This window comes from Carettochelys insculpta, chromosome 1 (assembly GCF_033958435.1).
Source record: "Carettochelys insculpta isolate YL-2023 chromosome 1, ASM3395843v1, whole genome shotgun sequence".
Classification (NCBI taxonomy): Eukaryota; Metazoa; Chordata; order Testudines; family Carettochelyidae; genus Carettochelys; species Carettochelys insculpta.
The window spans coordinates 206,231,051-206,252,199 of NC_134137.1; the positions used below are offsets into that span (position 1 = coordinate 206,231,051).

At 42.7% G+C, this 21,149-nt stretch overlaps 1 protein-coding gene across 8 annotated transcripts in view; it reads right to left on the reverse strand.

The window, feature by feature from the left end:
- Positions 1-21,149, reverse strand: part of EPHA6 (EPH receptor A6) — a 1,072,121-nt gene that overhangs the window by 470,887 nt on the left and 580,085 nt on the right. For all 8 annotated transcript variants that reach the window (XR_012646082.1, XM_074998351.1, XM_074998361.1 and 5 more), the window contains exons 5-6: positions 7,145-7,480; positions 6,079-6,099 (exon numbers count right to left, since the gene is read on the reverse strand). Coding sequence is in view for 7 of the 8 variants with exons in the window: in XM_074998351.1 (XP_074854452.1) it covers positions 6,079-6,099; positions 7,145-7,480 (357 nt within the window). In the remaining variant the exon portion in view is untranslated. The remainder of the gene's footprint in view (positions 1-6,078; positions 6,100-7,144; positions 7,481-21,149) is intronic.

A 21,149-nucleotide genomic window follows, 5' to 3' on the forward strand; every position in this document is an offset into this window, starting at 1 on the left:
AAGAGAAATGCCTGAATTTTACTTTGTGATGAGAGAATATTCAGGTCTATAATCTAGAGACAGAGCTGTCTGAGAGATGTCCCTCATTAGAGACCCTGGTCAGGACTAGGTGAATGTTTATTATTTGAAATTATTATTTGGAAAGTAACTCAGCTGCAAAACAAATAGTTTTCTGAAACTCCAGGTGTTTTTGAGATTGCTTTTGACCTTATTCTAAAGACCTCTTTAGTATCGGAGGTGTTTGGGGAGTCATGGGAGCTATTTCTCATCCACCAATGTGTGAGGGTGGTCGCAAGAATCTCTCCATGATGAGAAGTTGCCGCTGAGCATCTTGGTCCTTTCGGGCCCTGGCTGTCAGGGTGTGATAGTGAGTGCAATTGTGTGTGACACATCCTTCTCCAAGGCATGATACACATCTATTTCATACACATTGAAGCATTTCTCTTTGAAGCCACAGATTATGGTATTATAATAGAGGAGATGTGGGGGATTACTGTGAGATTTAATGGTATTAAGAAAGCCTTTTATTGAAGTGGGGATGTTTCTCCTGTAAAACTTTCAAACCCTTGACATTGGCTGTCATGCCCCAGTCCTCAGTCAGAAACAGAGTACACACAGGATGAAAAAAAGAAATTAAGCCTCACTTGTGCCAGGAGTTAAGAGAAGAGAACATATTTCAACATAAAATATTCAGTGTGCATTTCCTAGCTAACATTAATCTTTTCACAGATGCAATCTTGTTTGTTATTTCTGTAAGAGAAATGCAAGGATTTTGCTTTGTGATGAAAGAATATTCAGGTCTGTAATCCAGAGACAGAGGTGTCTGAGAGATGTCCCTCATTAGAGACCCTGGTCAGGAGTAGGTGAATGTTTATTATTAGAAATTATTACTTGGAAAGTAAGTCAGCTGTGAAACAAATAGTTTTCGGAAACTTTAGGTATTTTTGAGTTTGCTTTTGACCTCATTCTAAGGTTTATAACTTAATGCTAGCATAGTATATAAATGAACACTGTCTCCAAAAGTGCAAGCCTGAGGCAGATCCATATAGAAGAGTCACAGAAGTGGAAGAAGTGTTGCTGAGTGTAATGAAGAAACTACTTTTTAAGAAGCAAATGAATCGGAGCAACCTGCAACTGACATAATTGCTTTAAAGACCCCATAGCAAGCATCAGCAGAATTAGTTTGTAATTTACCGTGTCCTTCACTTTGAACATGCTCCCTAAAGGTTTATGTGAAAGTCATGACACTTACAAACACAATTTGTTTCAGATTGACTAGCCATGATTAATGTCTTCCTTTACTGCCTTTGACCAAAATAATTCCTCTTGCTAAGAAAGCAACAGAAGTCTTCATTTTGCTTCTGAAGTGGTGGAAATGTTAGCATTTTTAAAATTAAATACCTTTCAGAAATGTTTAGGTAAACTGTGAAAACATAAGGCTGCTAATACAACTGCAGAATTTCAGCAGCCAATTAAGTTTTGTGGCAAAGGTTTCTGAAGCCACAGGCTCATATCTGAACTCCTTTGTATCCAACCTGACTAGAATATCCAATGCTGATTCTTCTAACTACATATCACTCATTGTGAGAGGTTCCAATTAAATGAAATATGCTTGATTATTTTAATATGGTTCTTAGCTGAGTAGGGTGCACATTGTATAAATAGGCTTACTGAGCCTTCTTTGCTTTAAATCACGCACAATGATGAACAAACATCTTACTCTCTCAGGGTATGAGCCTACGAATGCTTTTAACTCCCACCAATTGCACTGGGGACAGTTAAAGAAATCTTCTTCCTCCACTGCTATAAAATCTATTGATTTATATAGAATGCTCATTTTACTTATTTTATCACAAAAATCACTATTGCAAATTAAAATTGAGTGCTTGGAGTGTTATTCTCATGGATCATCAGTTTGCACTCAGAATTTTAGTCCTGGACCTTAACGTGGTAATTTGACGGAAAATACACATCAGATTCTAAATACCAGTTATTTCATAAGAATGTCCATAGCGGGTCAGATGAAAAGTCCATGTAGCCTAGTAACCAGTCTTCCAATAGTGGCCAATGCCAGGCATCCCAGAGGAACAAACAGAACTGGATACCTCCTCCATGACCTGTTCCCAGCTTCTGACAAAGAGAGGCTAGTGAATCTTTTCTTATTCATCCTGGCTAATAGTCACTGATGGACCTTGAATTTATCTAGCTCTTTTTATGTCCCCGTTGAGGTCCTGATCTTGGTAACATCCTCTGGCAAGGAGATCTGCAGGTTGACTGTGCATTGCCTGAAGAAATATTTCCTTTTGTTTGCTTTAAGCCTGTTACCTATTAATTTAATTTGGTATCTCTTAGTTCTTGTGTTATGGGAACAAGTATATAAACTTTTCCTTATATATTTACTTTTTCAGCAGCAGACATAATTTTATAGACCTGTATCACATGCACTCTTAGTTTCTTTTTTTCTAAGCTGAAAGCTCCCAGTCTATTCTGTCTCTCCTCATATGGCAGCCATTGCAATCCCCTAGTCATCTTTGTTGATCTTTTCTGAACTTTTTCCTATGCCAAGATATCTTTTTTGAGATGAGGTGACCGCATCTGTATGCAGTATTCAAAATGTGGGTGAAGCATGGATTTATATAGAGGCAAAAATATTCTCTGTCTTATTTTCTATCTTTTTCAATGATTCCTAACATTCTATTTGTTTTTTGACTGCCGCTTCACGAAGAGTGGATGTTTTCAGAAAAATATCCACCAGGTGTCCAAGGTCTCTCTCGAGTGGTAGTACCTAATTTAGTCCCCATCATTTTATATATATATTTGGGAATATGTTTGCATTTATGAACATTAAAATTCATCTCCCATTTTATTGCCCAGTCACCTAGTTTTGTGAAATCCTTTTGAAGATCTCCACAGTCTGCTTTGGACTTAATTATATTGTGAAGTTTAGTATCATCTGCAAATTTTGCCACTTCACTCTTTACTCCTTTCTCCAGATCATTGGACCAGTATGGCCCCTGTGGGACATCACTAGTTATCACTCTCCTTTCTGAAAACTGGCCATATATTCCTCTTCTCTGATTCCTTTCTTTTAACCAGTTATCAATCCAAGAGAGGAGCTTCCTTCTTATCCCTTGACTGCTTCCTTTGCTTGAGAGCTTTTGGTGAGGGTTCTCGTCAAAGGCTTTCTGGAAATCTAAGTACACTATATAAACTGAATCTTTGCTGTCTTCATACTTATTGAGGCCTCCACTCAAAGAATTCTAGTGGAATAACGAGGCATGATTTGTCTTTATAGGAACCATTTTGACCTTTCCCCAACAAATTATGTTCATCCATGTGTCTGCCAATTCTGACGTTAGTCTTACTGGTCTGTAATTGAAAGGATCACCTCTAGAGCACTTTTAAAGATTGACATTACATTAGCTATCTTCCAGTCACTTGGAATAGAAATAGATAGGCTACAGACAACATTTAGTAGTTATGCATTTTCAATTTTTGTGTTCTTTCATAACTCTTGGGTTAATGCCATCTGGTCCTGATGACTTATTACTGTTTAGTTCACCAATTATTTTCCAAAACCTGCTCTTACGATACCTCAATTTGGGACAATTCCTCAGATTTGGTCACCCAAAAAAGAATGGTTCAGGACATTCTGACCCATGAAGACTGACGCAAAGACCTCACTTAGTCTCTTCACAATGACCATATCATCCTCGAGTGGCCCTTTGGAGTCTTGATTGTCCAGTGGCCCCACTGGTTGTTTAGCAGTCTTCTTGCTTCTAATGTTCTTAAAAATTGCTATTATTTTTTGAGATTTTTGCCTAGCTGTTCTTCAAATTTCTTTTGGCCTTCCTTTTTATGCTTCATTTGACAGACATTATGAGCCTTTCTATCTTCCTCACTAGAATTTAACTTACACTTTTTAAACAATGCCTTTTTATTTTTACTGTTCCTTTTACTTGGTTGTTAAGCTATGGTGGCATATTTTTGGTTCTCTCTGGTTTTTAATTTGGAGTATACATTTAAGTTGAGCCTCCATTATGGCATCTTTGGAAAGTTTCCATGAAGCTTGCAGGGATTTATTTTTGGTGCTGTACCTTTTAATTTCTGTTTAACTAATCGCCTCACTAAGGACCAAATCAAAAATTGTCTTTCCCCTTGTGGGTTCCAAAACCAGCTGATTCAAGAAGCAGTCATTTAAGGTGCCAAATTACAAATACACTACTCAGTCAAATACATTGTTTGAAAAGCTATGGAGACCATATCAATGGATGCATTAGTTATAGATAGATGGCCAAATCAAATTTTGTTGCCTTCTGTTCTCCAATACATCAGTTAAAGACATTTCCCAAAGCTGAGTAGACTCTTTTACCCAGCTGATAATGTTGGATTGTAAGATATTAAAGTAAACAGAATTAATTGACTTGTGCTGCACTAAAGACTGAGAAAAGGAAAAAAAAATATCTACAGGTAAAAAGGACACAGTTATTAAGGGAAAATAAACAAGATATTCCAAATCTTGAGGATATATAAGGAATTTTTGTAGGTTGATCATCAATTATCGTACAGAGCAATCACAGTACACCCTCTCCATTAGAGGATTTGCTGTATTCCCATTAAAAGAAGACCACACTGTATTTTCAAGTGTGTGCATGGGGCGGGAGAGGGGGTTGTCTGTCTGTCCAAGGGAAAGGAACAGTATTTTACAGACTGAGTGGGAAAAGAGATCAGAAGCTGCTAAAAAAAAGTGGTGGGAATGGGTCTGTGTGGTGACACTGACTCATCCGGAGAGGTGGAAGAACAAGCAGAGGAAGGAAAAGTCCAATTCCATTGAGCAGGCATGGCAGAATACAACCCCCCCGCCCCCCGACCCCTTTAGATGGCAAAATACCCAGGTTTGATCAGGGTTTAGGAGAGCTGTAGGAAAAGGGGTTAGACTCACTGCTGTATCATTTCTGGCAACCCTGAACCACCCCTGGGAGCCTGGGAGCAGGAGTCTGGCCAGTGGGTAGGGAGCTCCACTGGCAGTCCTATGGTGGGGAGTCAGGCAGGGAGTGGAGAGCCACCCCGCACTTACCCACTCACCCACCCAACCAGCCAGCAGCCCCAGAAGTTTGCAGCAACAAAAAAACTTTGTTTTCTCAACATAGCAGTAAATATGCTGGAGGAAAAAACTAATGGCTTGTTGCTTGATAGAAACTGACATTTTCTCTGTCTTCTTTGATGTAAAACCTACTATTCTCACTACAATATACAGCTACAGAATTTCTAAGACTACAAAAGTGCTTTTATCTTCATAAAATGTTTTATAAAGGCTTGTGGTTTCCACTGCCTCTTTCTGTAAAACTATCCTTTTTATATCCAAATAAAGTGGCAGATTCCAAAAATCCATCAGTAAATTCTCTGAAGCTTTAATAGCAACATTTTTAGAGATGTAAGAATTATTGTGAGAAAAAAACAGAGCACCTACTAGAATTTACTATTGTGCTGTCACAGATTACCGAACCATAAGTCTCTTCCCTGTTTGACTAAACTGAAGTGAAATTCTATACTGTTGCACTGAGAATTGACAATAGCAAAACACATGTTAAAAAAAATCTTTGGTTTAGCTGAAATTCACAAGCTGTGTTCTGATAGCCATTTGCCAGCTTAAAAACAAAATATCTCTGGTGACCTCTGCCTGTGCACACTTTGTGAAATGCATTTACCATCATATAACAGTGCCTCTAAAAATAATTACATACAGTATGTGCTTCTGACACAGGTTTTGCTTTGAAAAATGGTGAGATTTTTCCAAAAGGGATGCACATGCAGAAGTGCTACAAACCCTATGAGGGATCCAGACAGTTCTCAAAACAACAAAAAATGTTATTAGCATGTTATAAATTTTATGCCATTAGGTTTTGTTATTACTATCATCAAGTTAAGTGGGGAAAAGGGGGTGGGGGGCAAAATAGACTTTGTGTTTGTTGTGGTCAATTTTCATAACCATTTCCTAACACAGTGAGTTGTCAGTTTTTGTCTGCCCAAGTGGAAACAAAATCAAGCCATTACTCACTCGTCAACAAAGCTACTCACCCCAGAATTTGCAAGGCTGACCTATGCAGGAAGTAAGTGTCAGAACACAATAAGAAGGTGTTATTAAGGCTTCCACTATGTACTGATACATTAGCACTTCTACTGATAAAAGTTTGACAAACTGATTATTAAATATTCCACTACCTGAAGCTTTCTATTAAGAGCTTCAGATACAGTTGCAATGTCACAGCACAGCGGGTAAAAACACATTTCTGGAACAAATATCAGCAAGGAATAATTTTGAAGCAACCTTTTGAGATACAAAACCACTAGTTAAGAGAGAACACCAATATAGATAATATTGTTGGTAAGACATGGTGCTGTTTGCTGTCATAGTAAGTATTTCTAAGGGATCCAGCAGGGAGAGAGAGGCAAGAACACAAATAGAAATAAAAGATACAGAAATACTTCTAGTTTATCATGTTTCAAATTAAAAAATCCACCCACAAACATAAATTTAGTTACAAAACAGAATACACACCCAAAACAACAAAATCCCCAACCCTTAAATTTGAACCTTAAACCCCATATCTAAATCTCTCTAACACACATGTATGTTAAGGTATCTCACATGATGAAATATTGTGGCTGAAAAGGCTATGTAGTAATAACTATAGCATACCAAATAAAATCATATCTGACCAAGTTTCCCAATAAAGTACATCTCAGTTTACTTTCTTTTCAGCTTCCTGAAATGTGAAATACAGGAAGTCAGTGTATACATAGTGTTACATTCTAAACTTTTAAAAGGAGTGTATCATTTGCATATATCCATATTCCTCAGATTATAACATGCCAATAAAATGCACAGATTCATCTGTATACTTCACCATTTAAAGACTGACAATTCCCTCTTCCTACCAGTGATATAAGAACCAGTTGTGAGAAGTACTGAGTGCTACTAATGAATGAGACTGACAAGAGTGCTCAAAAACCCCACAAAAGGCACTTAGCAAATTATAGTAAATTGCAAACCTTATTCCTCATCAAAATGGAAACCATTAAAACAGGTGCTGCAAATTTACATAAACTCTACCAACAATTGATGCATATCAACAAACCTTACCATCTTGGTCTGTGGTAACTGTGATGGCTGTGAACGGTTTGGGAGAGAAACTCAGCTCAGAGACTCCATTCATGGCTTCAATTTCGAAGGTATAGTTCACATGAGACACAAAATCAAGCACAGTCACCGATGAGTTAATCAGGCCTGTATGTCTTGGGATGAAACGGATCCCTCCGCCGCATATCTCACATTGGCTGGTGTCCGAGCCACATTTCTTACAGATGACACTGTAGGTGAGATCTTTTCTCCCACCTGTGTCACTAGGTGGGCTCCATTCCAACATAAGGGCTGTTTCATTAATATTAAAAATCACATTCCGTGGAGCAGAAGGTGGCCCTGGAGGAAAACAAAACAGTTAAACTCTTATCCTTACTCTGTAATTTGGGAAAAAGAGATAGCCTGAGCTATTGACTTATAAGAAACGGCAAGAGTTATATATGTATAATTTGGATAAATGACAAATACAAGGGAGCTGTCTAAAATTATTGCATCACAGAAAATATTAGTAGTTTAAAAGTTATCTAAGATCTTAGAGACCAGGGGTCAGCAACCTTTCCAATGTGGACTGCCAAAATTTGACCTTTTGACCTTGACATACAGTCCGAGCAGCGGTGATACTTTTTAAAGTCACTAATAATTCTACTTACACCAGCTGCATTAACAAAGAAATTAAGTTGCAGACCTTTACCGCTTAGGTGGTGGTTGGTAGCATTAGCTGGTCTTTGGTTAATCCAAGGGCAGCAGGGCTTTGAGCAAGCTCCCAGCTGCATGGAGACAGAGGGGTGGAGCTGAGCTCCTACATCGTATGCCGACAAAAATCGGCTTGCGTGCTACTCTTGGCCCCCTCACTACTTCTTCCCAAAGCCCCACCCCTTCTAGGAGCACAGAAACCCCCTCCACCTGCCACACACACCTTGCCCAATGCCCAACAAGTCTATTAGCTCCCCAAAGAATATGGTACTGTTTGGGACGTTCAAAAACTAGGCCTGACAAAACAAAAATTGCAATGGGCCAATGGGAAGCAGGCATAGATTTTTATACCTCCAAAATAGATTTTATTTTTATAATGCTAAGTTTTTAGGATCTCTTTTTTATCAGTTATTCCTCTGGTTTTTGCTACTCTAAAAGATTTTAAGAGAAATAAATTAAAAAAAAAATAAAAAGTGTGCAGCAAGGAGTAATTCTGCTCTGATTCAGAGGAGACAGAGAACTAAACTGAGCTTTTTCCAATCCCTGAACTGTTATCATCCTACAACTTGGCCCAGTCCAAGAACTGTGACTTGCTTGGGATAACAGAGACTTGGTGGGATGACTCGAATGACTGGAGTGCTGTCATGAAAGGGTATAACCTGTTCAGGAAGAATAGGCAAGGCAGAAAAGGAGGAGGAGTTGCACTGTATGTAAGAGAGCACTATGATTGCTTGGAACTCCAGTACACAGAGGGAGAAAAGCCTGTTGAGAATCTATGGGTTAAGCTTAGTGGTGTAGGCAGCACTGGAGATGTGGTGGTTGGTGTCTGCTTCAGGCCGCCAAATCAGGATGATGAGGTAGATGAGGCTTTTTTTGGACAACTGAGATAAGTTTCTGGATTGAAGGCTCTCGTTATCAGGGGGGACTTTAATTACCCTGACATCTGTTGAGAGCCCAATATAGTGGTACACAAGCAGTCCAGGAATCACTTCTTGGTACAACTGCTAAAGGACCTGACCGGAGGTCGTGCACAACTCGACCTGCTGCTTACAAACAGGGAGGAACTAATAGGGAAGGTAGAGGTGGGGGACAACCTGGGAAGCAGTGATCATGAGATGGGAGACTTCAGGTTACTGACGAAAGGAAGGAAAGAGAGCAGCAAATTACACACCTTGGACTTCAGAAAAGCAGATTTTGACTCTTTCAGGAACCTGATGGGCAGAATCCCCTGGGATGCTACCATGAAGGGAAAAGGAGTCCAGGAAAACTGGCAGTATTTTAAGGAAGCCCTACTGAAGGTGCAGAAAGAAACTGTCCAATGTACAGCAAGAGAAGTAAATATGGTAGGAGACCAGACTGGCTTAATGGAGAAATCCTTGGAAAACTTAGGCACAAAAAGGGAGCTTACGAAAGTGGAAACTTGGACAGATGTCTAGGGAGGGATAGAAAGGTATAGCTCGAGAATGTAGGGCAGCTATCAGGAAGGCAAAAGCGCAACTGGAATAGTGACTCGCAAGGAATGTGAAGGATAACAAGAAAAGTTTCTACAGGCATGTTACAAAGAAGAAGGTGATCAGAGAGGGTGTGGGGCCCATACCAGATGAAGGAGGTAAGCCAGTGACAGATGATATAGGGAAAGCTGAAGTACTTAATGTTTTCTTTGCCTCTGTGTTCATGGACAAGGACAGCTCCCAGACTAATGTGATAAGGGATGCACTGTGGGATGAAGGTGGACAGCCTTTGGTGGGGAAAGAACAGGTTAGGAGCTATCTAAAAAAGCTAAACATACATAAATCGATGGGCCTGGACCTAATTCATCTGAGGGTTCTGAAGGAGTTGGCGTATGCTGTTGACGAGCCCTTGGCCATTATCTTTGAAAAGTCGTAGAGATCAGGAGAGATCCCAGATGACTGGAAAAAGGCAAATGTAATGCCCATCTTTAAAAAAGGGAAGAAGGATGATCCAGGGAACTATAGGCCGGTCAGTCTTACATCAGTCCCTGGAAAAATCATGGAGGGGCTCCTCAAGGAAGTCATTTTGAGGCACTTGGAGGAGGGGAAAGTGATCAGCAATATTCAGCATGGATTCATGAAGGGCAAGTCATGCCTGACTAATCTGATTAGTTTCTACAATGAGATAACTGGCTCTGCATATAGGGGAAAATCAATGGATGTGATTTATCTTGACTTTAGCAAAGCTTTTGATATGGTCTCCCACAATATTCTTGTCAGCAAGTTAAAGGAATGTAGATTGGATAAATGGATAGTAAGATGGATAGAAAGCTAGCTGGAAGGTCAGGCCCAGTGGGTAATGATCAACAGCTCGATGTCAGGATGGCGGTCAGTTTCTAGTGGAGTGCCCCAAGGTTCGGTTCTGGGTCCTATTCCATTCAAAATATTTATCAATGACCCGGATGAGGGGTTGGATTGCACCCTTGGCAAGTTTGCGGATGACACTAAACTAGGGGGAGAGGTAGATATGCTGGAGGGTAGGGATAGGGTCCAGACTGACTTAGACAAATTGGAAGACTGGGCTGCAAGAAATTTGATGAGGTTCAATAAGGACAAGTGCAGAGCCCTGCACTTGGGCTGGAAGAATCCCAAGCATTGTTACAGGTTGGGGTCCGACTGGCTTGGTAATAGTTCTGCAGAAAAGGACCTGGGAGTTGTAGTGAACAAGAAGCTGGACATGAGTCAATAGTATGCCGTTGTAGGTAAGATGGCTAATGGCATATTAGGTTGCATCAAGAGGAGTATTGCCAGTAGATCCAGAGAAGTGATTATTCCTCTTTATTTGGCTTTGGTGAGGCCACATCTGGAGTACTGTGTCCAGCTCTGGGCCCCCAATTATAGGAAGGATGTGGACACACTGGAGAGGGTCCAGCGGAGGGCGACCAAAATAATTAGGGGGCTGGAGCATATGACTTATGAAGAAAAGTTGAGGGAATTGGGAGTGTTTAGTCTGCGGAAGAGAAGACTGTGGGGGGACTTGATAACAGCCTTCAACTTACCGAAGGGAGGTTGCAAAGAGGCTGGAGAGAGACTGTTCACAGTGTTCACGGATGGCAGAATATGAAACAATGGTCTCAAGTTGTAGTTGGGAAGGTCCAGGTTGAACATTAGGAAAAACTTTTTCACTGGGAGGGTGGTGAAGCATTGGAATGGTCTACCCAGGGAAGTAGTGGAGTCTCCATTTCTGGAGGTGTTTAGGTTTCGCCTCGACAAAGCACTGGCTGGGCTGATCTGATGGGTTTGGTCCTGCCTAGGGCAGGGGGCTGGACTTGATGGCTTTTTTAGGTCTCTTCCCACCCTATTGTTCTATGATTCTATGAACTTATTTAAAAGATGGCAGCTCTACCAAGACTGAAAGGTCTCACTAGTATCACTCTGGGCTACTATTCAGTTATGATTGAGAGGAAATTTTGTCATTTGCTGACCCATTAAATCCATTGCTGCTGATGATAATCGTCTTCCATCCAAATTATGAATATGTCCAGAATGCATTTAATTTGTGAAGCCTAACAGGATCATGTTATAGATTCGTGTTACTGCAAATGAAGGTCCATTATTATTGTTATAAAAGTTCATTATTATTCCATTTCCTGACCACCATTCTGCTGTCCAGTAAGACACAGAGCAACAGTGAGAACTGTCTAATGATTAATGTAGAACTGAAAGCCAAGAGACTCTTGAACTCTAATTTTAAAGGTAAATCAGCATTTGCCAATGAGGATGCCTCAAGTTAGGGTCTTTGCCCACGAAAGCTTATGCTCCAAAATATCTGTTAGTCTATAAGGTGCCACAGGACTTCTTGTTGTTCTCAAAGATACAGACTAACATGGCTACCTCTCTGATAACTGCCTATAAAGACACACAAAATGGTCTGATTTTCAGACATGCTAAGCACTCAGAATGCCCAGTTGCTTCAAGGTATTCACCAGCAGCTCCTAAGGCCTAGTCATTTATCTGGTTGCCTAATTTTGGTTTCCACACATGAAAATATTGCTTTAGGATGGGATAGGCTCTGTAGTTTCCTCCTGCGCTTGCCTAAGTCTAGATGGAATACTACCTGGCTCTTCCAGGATCTTCAAGGGATGCTGAAAAGCCTCTTCGCTAAACTTGTTTTTCAGGAAAGCCACCCAGTAAAGGCAAGTTGCATGCTGACCTCTGTTTCATGATACAGCCAAGAAAGACACCCACTACTTCTGTGAGTCAGGTATGTACTGAACTGGCAGCAGAGACACACAGAAAACCACAGTGTAGTAACTATGGAATACCTAGGATTTCCAAGCAAGAACCATAGCTGTGAAGCCTGATTGTTCAGAAGCCTCAAGGGAGGTTTTAAATTATCCTGCTAAATATTACAGGATTTCTCTGCAGGATTTAGTAATAGAGTTAGTTAGGAATGGGAATGTTAGTCTGAGAGGATTGTGATGAGGCACACTTGCTCTGCTGACAGGCCAAACAGCCCTCATGAAGAGGTCCATTGTATCAACTCTGGCTATTGTGCCACAAAGTCCTGCTGAACAGGGCAGCCCTACTGGCTGTAGTGGTGAGACCACACAGCTGTGAAAGAGGACTCCCTGATTGACTTCTACCTTACCCCAAGCTACCCCAGGCCGAGGATGGTTGTATAGACTCAGCCACCATTAACCTTATTCCATCCCAAGATGGGATGAGGCACACTTGCCGCATGACAGGAAAACAGAAAAACATTCCTTCTTCCTACTTATTCACCATGTGGCCAACATGGCCTGAACCCTGATACTGTCATATTGGACACATTACTCGAACTCCTTCGGTACCAACCTTCAGGCAAGGTTGACACTGTGAAGTAGGCTTGTGATTTCCCTGCTTGTGTGCACATCCTCAGGCTGCCACTGACGTAGCATGACTATAAGTAGCAGTGCAGCCTTAGTACCATGACAGGTGGCATCAAAGGCATGGCTGAGTAGCATCAGTGCTCCTGATGTTACTATCCAGACCAGAGCAGCCACACTCTTATTTACACTCACACAAGCGTGATGAAAATGAGAGTAAATACATGAATGTGTGCACATGAACAGGGACTAATACCCCAGCTCACAATGCAGCTATAGCCAGGGGCCACAGCTATACTACAGCAATCCTACTGAGGACCGTATTCCAGAAGCTGCCTTCCAGAAGATTACGTCCACACCTAAAATGCGGCCCAAAAAGAGCTACCTGTCGCTTTGGAAGAGCGTGTCCACACAGCCATGTGCCCTCTTTCAAAAGAATGGGCCAGGAATGGCATGGATGGGGTTGCATGGCCAGAAAGTACTTCCAAGAGTGCTGGCCGCGCAGGGTCTTAAAGGGCCCCACCCAAACACCCACACCCTGAACATGCTGCTGAGGCCTGCTGAGCAGTTTACAGTGAGGCTGAGCCCATGTCTGGTTCTGACCATTGCTTGCAAGAGACGTGGACCCACAGCAGCTGTGGATCCCAAGGATTGCCCAGGCACACCTGCTGGCTAATATCCTGGCAGTCTTCCTCCTCCTCCACCTCCTGTGAGCTGGAGACCCTGCCCTTGGGGCCCCTACTGAGGCCTCCCAGGTCCATCCGACAGGTCTGGACCGACCCTGGCAGCACTGACTGGTGGGACCGGGTGGTGCTGACCGAGTGGGACAATGTGCACTGGCTGTAGAACTTCCAGATGAGGAGGGACACTGTCATGGAGCGCTGTACTTGCCTCACCCCCATCCTCAAATGCCAGGGTGCCCACATGTTGCCTGTTCTCTCTGTGGAGAAGTGCATGGCCATTGCCTTGTGGAAGTTTGCCACCCAGGACAGCTATCACTGCATCAGGCAGCAGTTTGGGGTAGGCAAGGTGACTCTTGATCCACACTGCTTTCCACAGCTGCCATGGGCTAGGAATTGCACTCTACAGCCAATAGGGGCTACAAACACCTGTACCTACAGAGGTGCAGGTAAATACAGGACAGCAGCCCTCCAGGGGCCAACCCTGTTGAATTGCCACCATTTTATTTCCCACCCCTCTATTATACCCTCTTACAAGACTCTTAATAATTAATCCCTCGATTTAGTCTTATTATATTTCAACGAATCAGTTAGTGGCATGAGGTTTCCAAAGCTAATTTTTCATACAAAATGAAATATGATCACAGAAGAATTCAGAATAAAAACTTGATACCTGTCAAAATACAAAGCCCAACAATGAATAACTCATATTTAAATAGCAAATGATATGTGATCTCAGAATGCTGGCTAACTCCCCCTTACTATGTGCAGTGCACTGTGGGGTATGATACTCTATCTGTGGTTTGATTGTCTTGAGGATTTCTTCACCTTCCTTCCATCATCTTGGAAGACTAATTTTGGGAATTCAAAAAGAGAGTCCAGTGTGAAGTTTGTGTTACCCAAAAGACTGCTTGATCTAGGCCACGGGTCTGCAACCTGCGGCTCTGGAGCCACATATGGCTCTTTAAGGACTTCTATGTGGCACCCAACACTATAACTGCAAAGTTTAAAAAACAAAACACAAAACTCCTCCAGATTATTTTCAATAAACGGTGAACATCTAAAAGCCCAACAATGAACAAGGCATATCTAAATAACAAAACAAAAAGCATGTGATCTCAAAATGTTGGATAACTCGCCCTTTAATATGTGCAATGCATTGCAGGGTATGATACAGTATCTGTGGTTTGATCATCGTGCTAATAAAGTCTAGATTTTGAAAAGGAAAAGGAAGCTTGTGGCATTCCTGCTGTGAAGGGAAATATACCTTTTAAAAAAGAAAACTGAAATTAAACATGAAATAAAATTGGCATAATTAAAGTAGGTTCAGGAGTGAAAATCAGCATGGTAGTGGTACAAACACACCCATGTAAACTGCAAGGAACCAGAATATGTAAAAAATTTGTGAACATCCTGCAGTCAACACCTATGGCATTACAAATCATTGAGTGTGTGCTGTTCTTACAATGGGGTGACAAAAAGTATGGTTTGATATTATTTATTAAGGGCCATCTTGTATTCACGCACTTCACGGCTCTTGAATATTGAGCTTTTCACCACATTCGCAAAAAAAAAAAAAAAAGGCTCTTCTTGCTGTCTTGGTTGCTGACCCCTGACTCAGAGACTTGAACTCAAAGTAAAGAGGTATATCTCCACTTCCTATGCAGTTTAGGGCTCATCTCCCCTCAATGCTCCAATAACCTCTATAAAAAAAACAAGCATGGTTTCAGCTCTGGCTTCTGGTCAGTGATCCTGGGCAGTCCTGAAGATGTAAAGGGGGCATTACCCTCTCCTATCCACCCTCTCATTTATATAACCTGGGGACATTAGTTCCCACATGGAATCTGCATTGTAGCAGCCTCACTGGGCTGTGGCTCCCTATTTATTGAAGGTTTACCTTTTTTTTTTAAGTTGTAGCCTCTGTATTTATCCATATAACAGCATAGATTCCTCACTGTCTCCATGTTCACGCACATCCATAAGTTATCTCTCACATTAGAAGTTTTCTTCCAACTATGTCAAAATACACATCTTTGTTCCCCTTTTAGTCCTTTATTTGAGTATACCTACTAGAATAAAGAGCTTACCCACACTTCCTGAACATAACAAGAACTGCTATTCCACTCCAAAGCCAAAAAGCCCACCAAATGATTATATCATATACTAAAGCATGTATATTGTGCTGTAGCAAGCAATGTAACATCACAGATATGCTACTTATCAGCATCAGAATGCTGCTATAGTGTGATTTGTCAAAGTGATAGGAACTTAGTTTCTAGTAATAAAACAGTTTTCTACTGGTTCAAAAATGAAGCATGACACTATGTCAGTACTTCAAAGCAACTAGCTACACAAAATAACAGCAAATAGAGACAATATGCAGTAAAATGGACAAAAATAAAAATGTGAATGGCACATAAATTGAATTATTGTCAATATTAACAAAATAGGAGAAAAGATGAATAGCTTGATTTTAAAAGGCCGTATGTTAACTGAAGTCCTTTTCTTACCTTCAAAACCCCCCATATCTTCACACTTCAATCTTTCTTTTCCCAAGAATTAGAAAACTAGTCTTAGTTTTAACAATTTTATTTGTAACTAATGTCCTACCAGTAATTAATCTTTTTACTTTTCTTTTGGCAATTAGAGTCCTGTAACAATAAGAATTACACTGTATACAGGACACATGTTCCCTTTTCTCATTCCACCAACAGTAGAGACACCTGGCCCTGACTGCTTTTCTTTTGTTTTCATTCTAAGTTAGGCTCCCATTCTGCAAACACCTGTTCACAAATCACTTTGGCTAAGTCTACATGAGCAGCCTCTGTCGACAAAACTGGGCTTTTGTCGACAAAACTCACGGAGTGTCTACACAGTTAAAGCCCTCTGTCAAGAGTTTGTCAACAAAACTCAGCTGCTCAGGTGGCAGTGTTATACCTCTTCCCAATCAGGTATAGTGCCTCTCTTGACAGTGTTTTGTTGACAGAGTGCCTGTGTGGACACTTCTGTCGACAGAGAGGGCTTCCAGTTCCCCAGGCAGCTCTGTTTGCAGAGCTTCCAATCAGCCACTCTGTCTGGAGAGGGCAGAGCAGTCTGGCTGCTCTCTGTTGACAAAGCAGCTTCCTCTTTCGAGCCATCTTTATCTGTAGATGTGATCTGTTGTCAGAGGAACTGCTGGGGTTTCTCTGTCAGCAGTGACCTCTGTCAACAGAGCTTGCCCATGTAGACATAGTCTTTATGCATGCAAATAATTCCACTGATGCCAGTGCACATATGCAAGGATATTCACATATGTAATTGTTTGCGAGATAAGGGGCCCTACACACTCATCATGTAATGAGCTTTAAGTAGTTGGGCCCCAAGCCCACACAGAGCCCAAGGAAAGATACACAGGTATTGGGGTCCAGTCACACAGCTTATTGCACTCTCCTGGCCATAGGCTGAAAACGCTTTGAAATACATACTGTGTCTTAACTTGTCAATGCAGGTACTCAGTTATGCACTCCAGTCGCACTATATTTATAAATTCAGTACTAGCAATGATTTATCTGTGAACTGAAGGTTTGCTTTAAATAGTGTCTAGTATGTATGTCTGCTTGGACTGGGTAGATCTACCTCTCAATGACAGTATGTTACATGGTATAGCTGTTAATTTTCTACGCGTGTGACCAGTATTATGTTTTCTTCCTTTGGCATATCCGGGAGTAGGGTTCCCAACTTTTTGGTCACAGAAAACCAAAACACCCTTGCCCTGCTCTGCCCTTTTCCATAAGGCCTTCATCTGCTCAGTCCATCCCTACCCCTTCTCCCACCCTTGTGATCTCACACATTTCCACTGGGCTGGGGAAAGGGGCTGGGATGCAGATGGGGGTGAGGGCTCTGTCTGGGATCGTAGGCTTTGGCACGGGGCCAGGATGATGGATTTGGAATGCAGGAAGGGTAAATGGGCTTGGCTGAATGTTTTGGAGTTTGGGAGCAGGTGGAGGCTGTGGGAGGGAGTTTGGGTGCAGAGAGAGGCTTAGGGCCAGGGCAGGAGGTTTGGTGAGGATTCTGGGGAGTACTTAACAAATGGTTCCCAGAAGTGGCTGGCATGTCCATGCCACCCCTAGGCGGAGGTCCTGTCAGGTGGCTCTGCAGGCTGCTCCTGCCTGCCAGCCCCACCCCTGCAGCTCCCATTGGCCATGGGTCCCAGGGCATGGGCTGCACATGGAACCTCCCTAACTGCCCCTGTGCATGGGAGTCACAGGGACATGCTGGCCACGTCTGGGCACCATGTAGAGCCAGGGCAGGCAAGGAGCCTCTCTTAGCCTCACTACACCAACAACTGAAATTTTAACTTCACAGTCAGCAGCACAGGCTGGACCCATTTTTTTGGCCTATTTTTGACTGGGCATTGCCTGGATGCCTGGCAATCCTTTCCAGGAGCCCTGAGAGGTACATGTATCAAAGTGAGATTAAAAGAGTGTTTAAAATGTCCTGAATAAGAAGAGAACATTTGTGTTCAGAAGAGATTGCTGTTTTCTCTGCGGAAGACTAAACAAAAGAGTCTGGTTATACATTTACTGGAATTATATTTAATCAGAGCAGGTTGATGTATTGATTTATGCATTCTTTACAAATATTTTATCTTGTTGTAGGATAGTCTGCCTGTGGTCTTATGAGATTGTCAACAACCTAGGCAATGAAAGTAGGAAAAATATATCTTTTCCTGCAGGTATTCACAACTCGGAGCTCTTTCTAATAGAGGCATGGCTAAAATTGCTTTTTATAATTAGTGGCACAGGAGATTATTTGAATTCTTACCATTAATTTTTAAGTTGCTAGGAAATATAGATAAGTAACATAGTGTCTATTTTATTACAGGTATTTATTTGTAACTGTTAAAGAAAAAAATTGTTTTAGGTAGATGAGTTTTGCATTCAGGGTGGTGATAAATTAGCTGCTCTATTTGGAACCATACAAATAAATCCAGGCCTTTCTACTGGACAAGCATATTTATGAAAGGGTGATCCTGGGTAATCTCTGTCTATATAGACTGCTGACGTCAGCTACCAGCAGAAATCTGTTAATATTAGAGGTGCCAGGGAAATTTTGTAACCTGGTTCTAAGGGTCAGAAAATATGATGAAATAACAAGAAGAGACAATACTTCCACTCAATTTCCACACTTGCCTTTTCCTTTTTATTAATTTAAATGTTAAATAATTCTTTCCTGGATCTTAAACATGACACCATGATATATCTAACATTGAAAAACTGGAATAGTTTAATTAAAAATATGCATAAATACTGTGATGGACCCCTTGACCATCCCTAAGGAGTCCTGCACTTCCAGGTGGTTCCCTGTGGGCCTCAGAGACCCAGAGAGGCTCCCCTCTTTGCCCTGAGACTTCACAGAGGGAAGGGTCTCCCTTTACTTAGCCATTTTTATCATAGGCCAGTCTGAATTTGGGGTAGAGCAGGTTCCCTTCTCCTCCTGCCTCAAGCTGCCTTGGTCCTACCCCAGTTGGTCAGCCCTATCAGGGAGAGTGGTGGGGGGAGTCCAGTCCCACCCACTGGCTTGGACTCTGGCCCAGGGACCCTAGGCAGGGAGGGAGACAGTGGGGCTTTTTGCCCCTGCCCTATGACAGCTCCCTTTCCCTGGGCCTCTTTCACCCACCACTGCTTTCTGGGGTCTTTCCACCTGTACTGTGCTGCTGGCCACGCTGCGCTGCACTGCACTGCGGTCCAGTCTGGCCCAGTTTCCACACCTCCCACCTGCTTCTCTCTGGGCACCATGTCCCTCTCTTTCCTGCTGCCGGGGAAACCTTTTAGAGAAAAGCCTGAAGGCCTTTATTGGTCCCAGGTGCTTCAGTTACAGCCTGATGCTGGCTGACCCTGAGTGAGCCCCAGCTGCCTATGCAGCCTGCAGGACTGCGCTCTCTGGGAACATACAAGGGGAACAAAAAGGGGTTCCGCCAGTGCCCAAAATGTTCCTCCTCCCCTAGGCACCTGTCAACTGCAGACTGTGATCTGCCACAATATCAATTTATTGCCACATGAAATCATGTTTACTATCACTTTGCCACTCTTTTCACCCCTCAGGCTTCTCAGAAATATACGAACCGTAACCTTGGGAATGGAAATTTCCAGCAAAATTTACAAAAAGCAGTCACTAATTTTGTATGTCCTAATTCTAAGCTACTCTGCTTAGGACAGAAGGGCTACGTCTACACGTGAAGCCAACATCGAAATAGCTTATTTCAATGTAGCACCATCGAAATAGGCTATTTCGATGAATAACGTCTACACGTCCTCCAGGGCTGGCAACGTCGATGTTCAACTTCGACGTTGCGCGGCACCACATCGAAATAGGCGCTGCGAGGGTACGTCTACACGCCAAAGTAGCACACATCGAAATAAGGGTGCCAGGCACAGCTGCAGACAGGGTCACAGGGCGGACTCAACAGCAAGCCGCTCCCTTAAAGGGCCCCTCCCAGACACAGTTGCACTAAACAACACAAGATCCACAGAGCCGACAACTGGTTGCAGACCCTGTGCATGCAGCATGGATCCCCAGCTGCGGCAGCAGCAGCCAGAAGCCCTGGGCTAAGGGCTGCTGCCCACGGTGACCATAGAGCCCCGCAGGGGCTGGAGAGACAGCATCTCTCAACCCCCCATCTGATGGCCGCCATGGAGGACCCGGCAATTTCGACGTTGCGGGACGCGGATCATCTACACGGTCCCTACTTCGACGTTGAACGTCGAAGTAGGGCGCTGTTCCGATCCCCTCATGAGGTTAGCGACTTCGACGTCTCACCGCCTAACGTCGAAGTTAACTTCGAAATAGTGCCCGACGCATGTAGCCGCGACGGGCGCTATTTCGAAGTTAGTGCCGCTACTTCGAAGTAGCGTGCACGTGTAGACACAGCTAAGTACTGATCCCCCAGTTTCAAATAGAAATGACAGGGAACCTGACTGTGGTTAAGAATCTTTGAAATTCTGCATCCAGGTGTCTAAATTTGGAGCACTTAAAAATGGAGGCACCTGAAGTTAACACTTCGAAATATTTTTTTCAAGTACTTAAATGTGCTATATGTATTTGGACATCTGAAAAATTGGAATAATTATTCCTACCTATCCATATTTGAGGATTAAATGATTAAGGGGCCTAAATCCCATTACTAAGGTCAATGGAGAGTTTTGGCTGTGCCAAGGACACAAGATCCATGTGAATAATCTGGGCCATACTTACACATGTGTTTAACTTTACACCCCTTCAAGTCAATAGTAACCCATGCATTTACAAATAAGCATATGTATAACTGCTTGAAGGACTGGAACCAACATCAGTAAAGTGGGTTGAATTTAGCACTACATGGCTACGTCTACACGTGAAGCCTACATCGAAATAGCTTATTTCGATGTAGCAACATCGAAATAGGCTATTTCGATGAATAACGTCTACACGTCCTCCAGGGCTGGCAACGTCGATGTTCAACTTCGACGTTGCGCGGCACCACATCGAAATAGGCGCTGCGAGGGAACGTCTACACGCCAAAGTAGCACACATCGAAATAAGGGTGCCAGGCACAGCTGCAGACAGGGTCACAGGGCGGACTCAACAGCAAGCCGCTCCCTTAAAGGGCCCCTCCCAGACACAGTTGCACTAAACAACACAAGATACACAGAGCCGACAACTGGTTGCAGACCCTGTGCCTGCAGCATGGATCCCCAGCTGCCGCAGCAGCAGCCAGAAGCCCTGGGCTAAGGGCTGCTGCCCACGGTGACCATAGAGCCCCGCAGGGGCTAGAGAGAGAGCGTCTCTCAACCCCCCA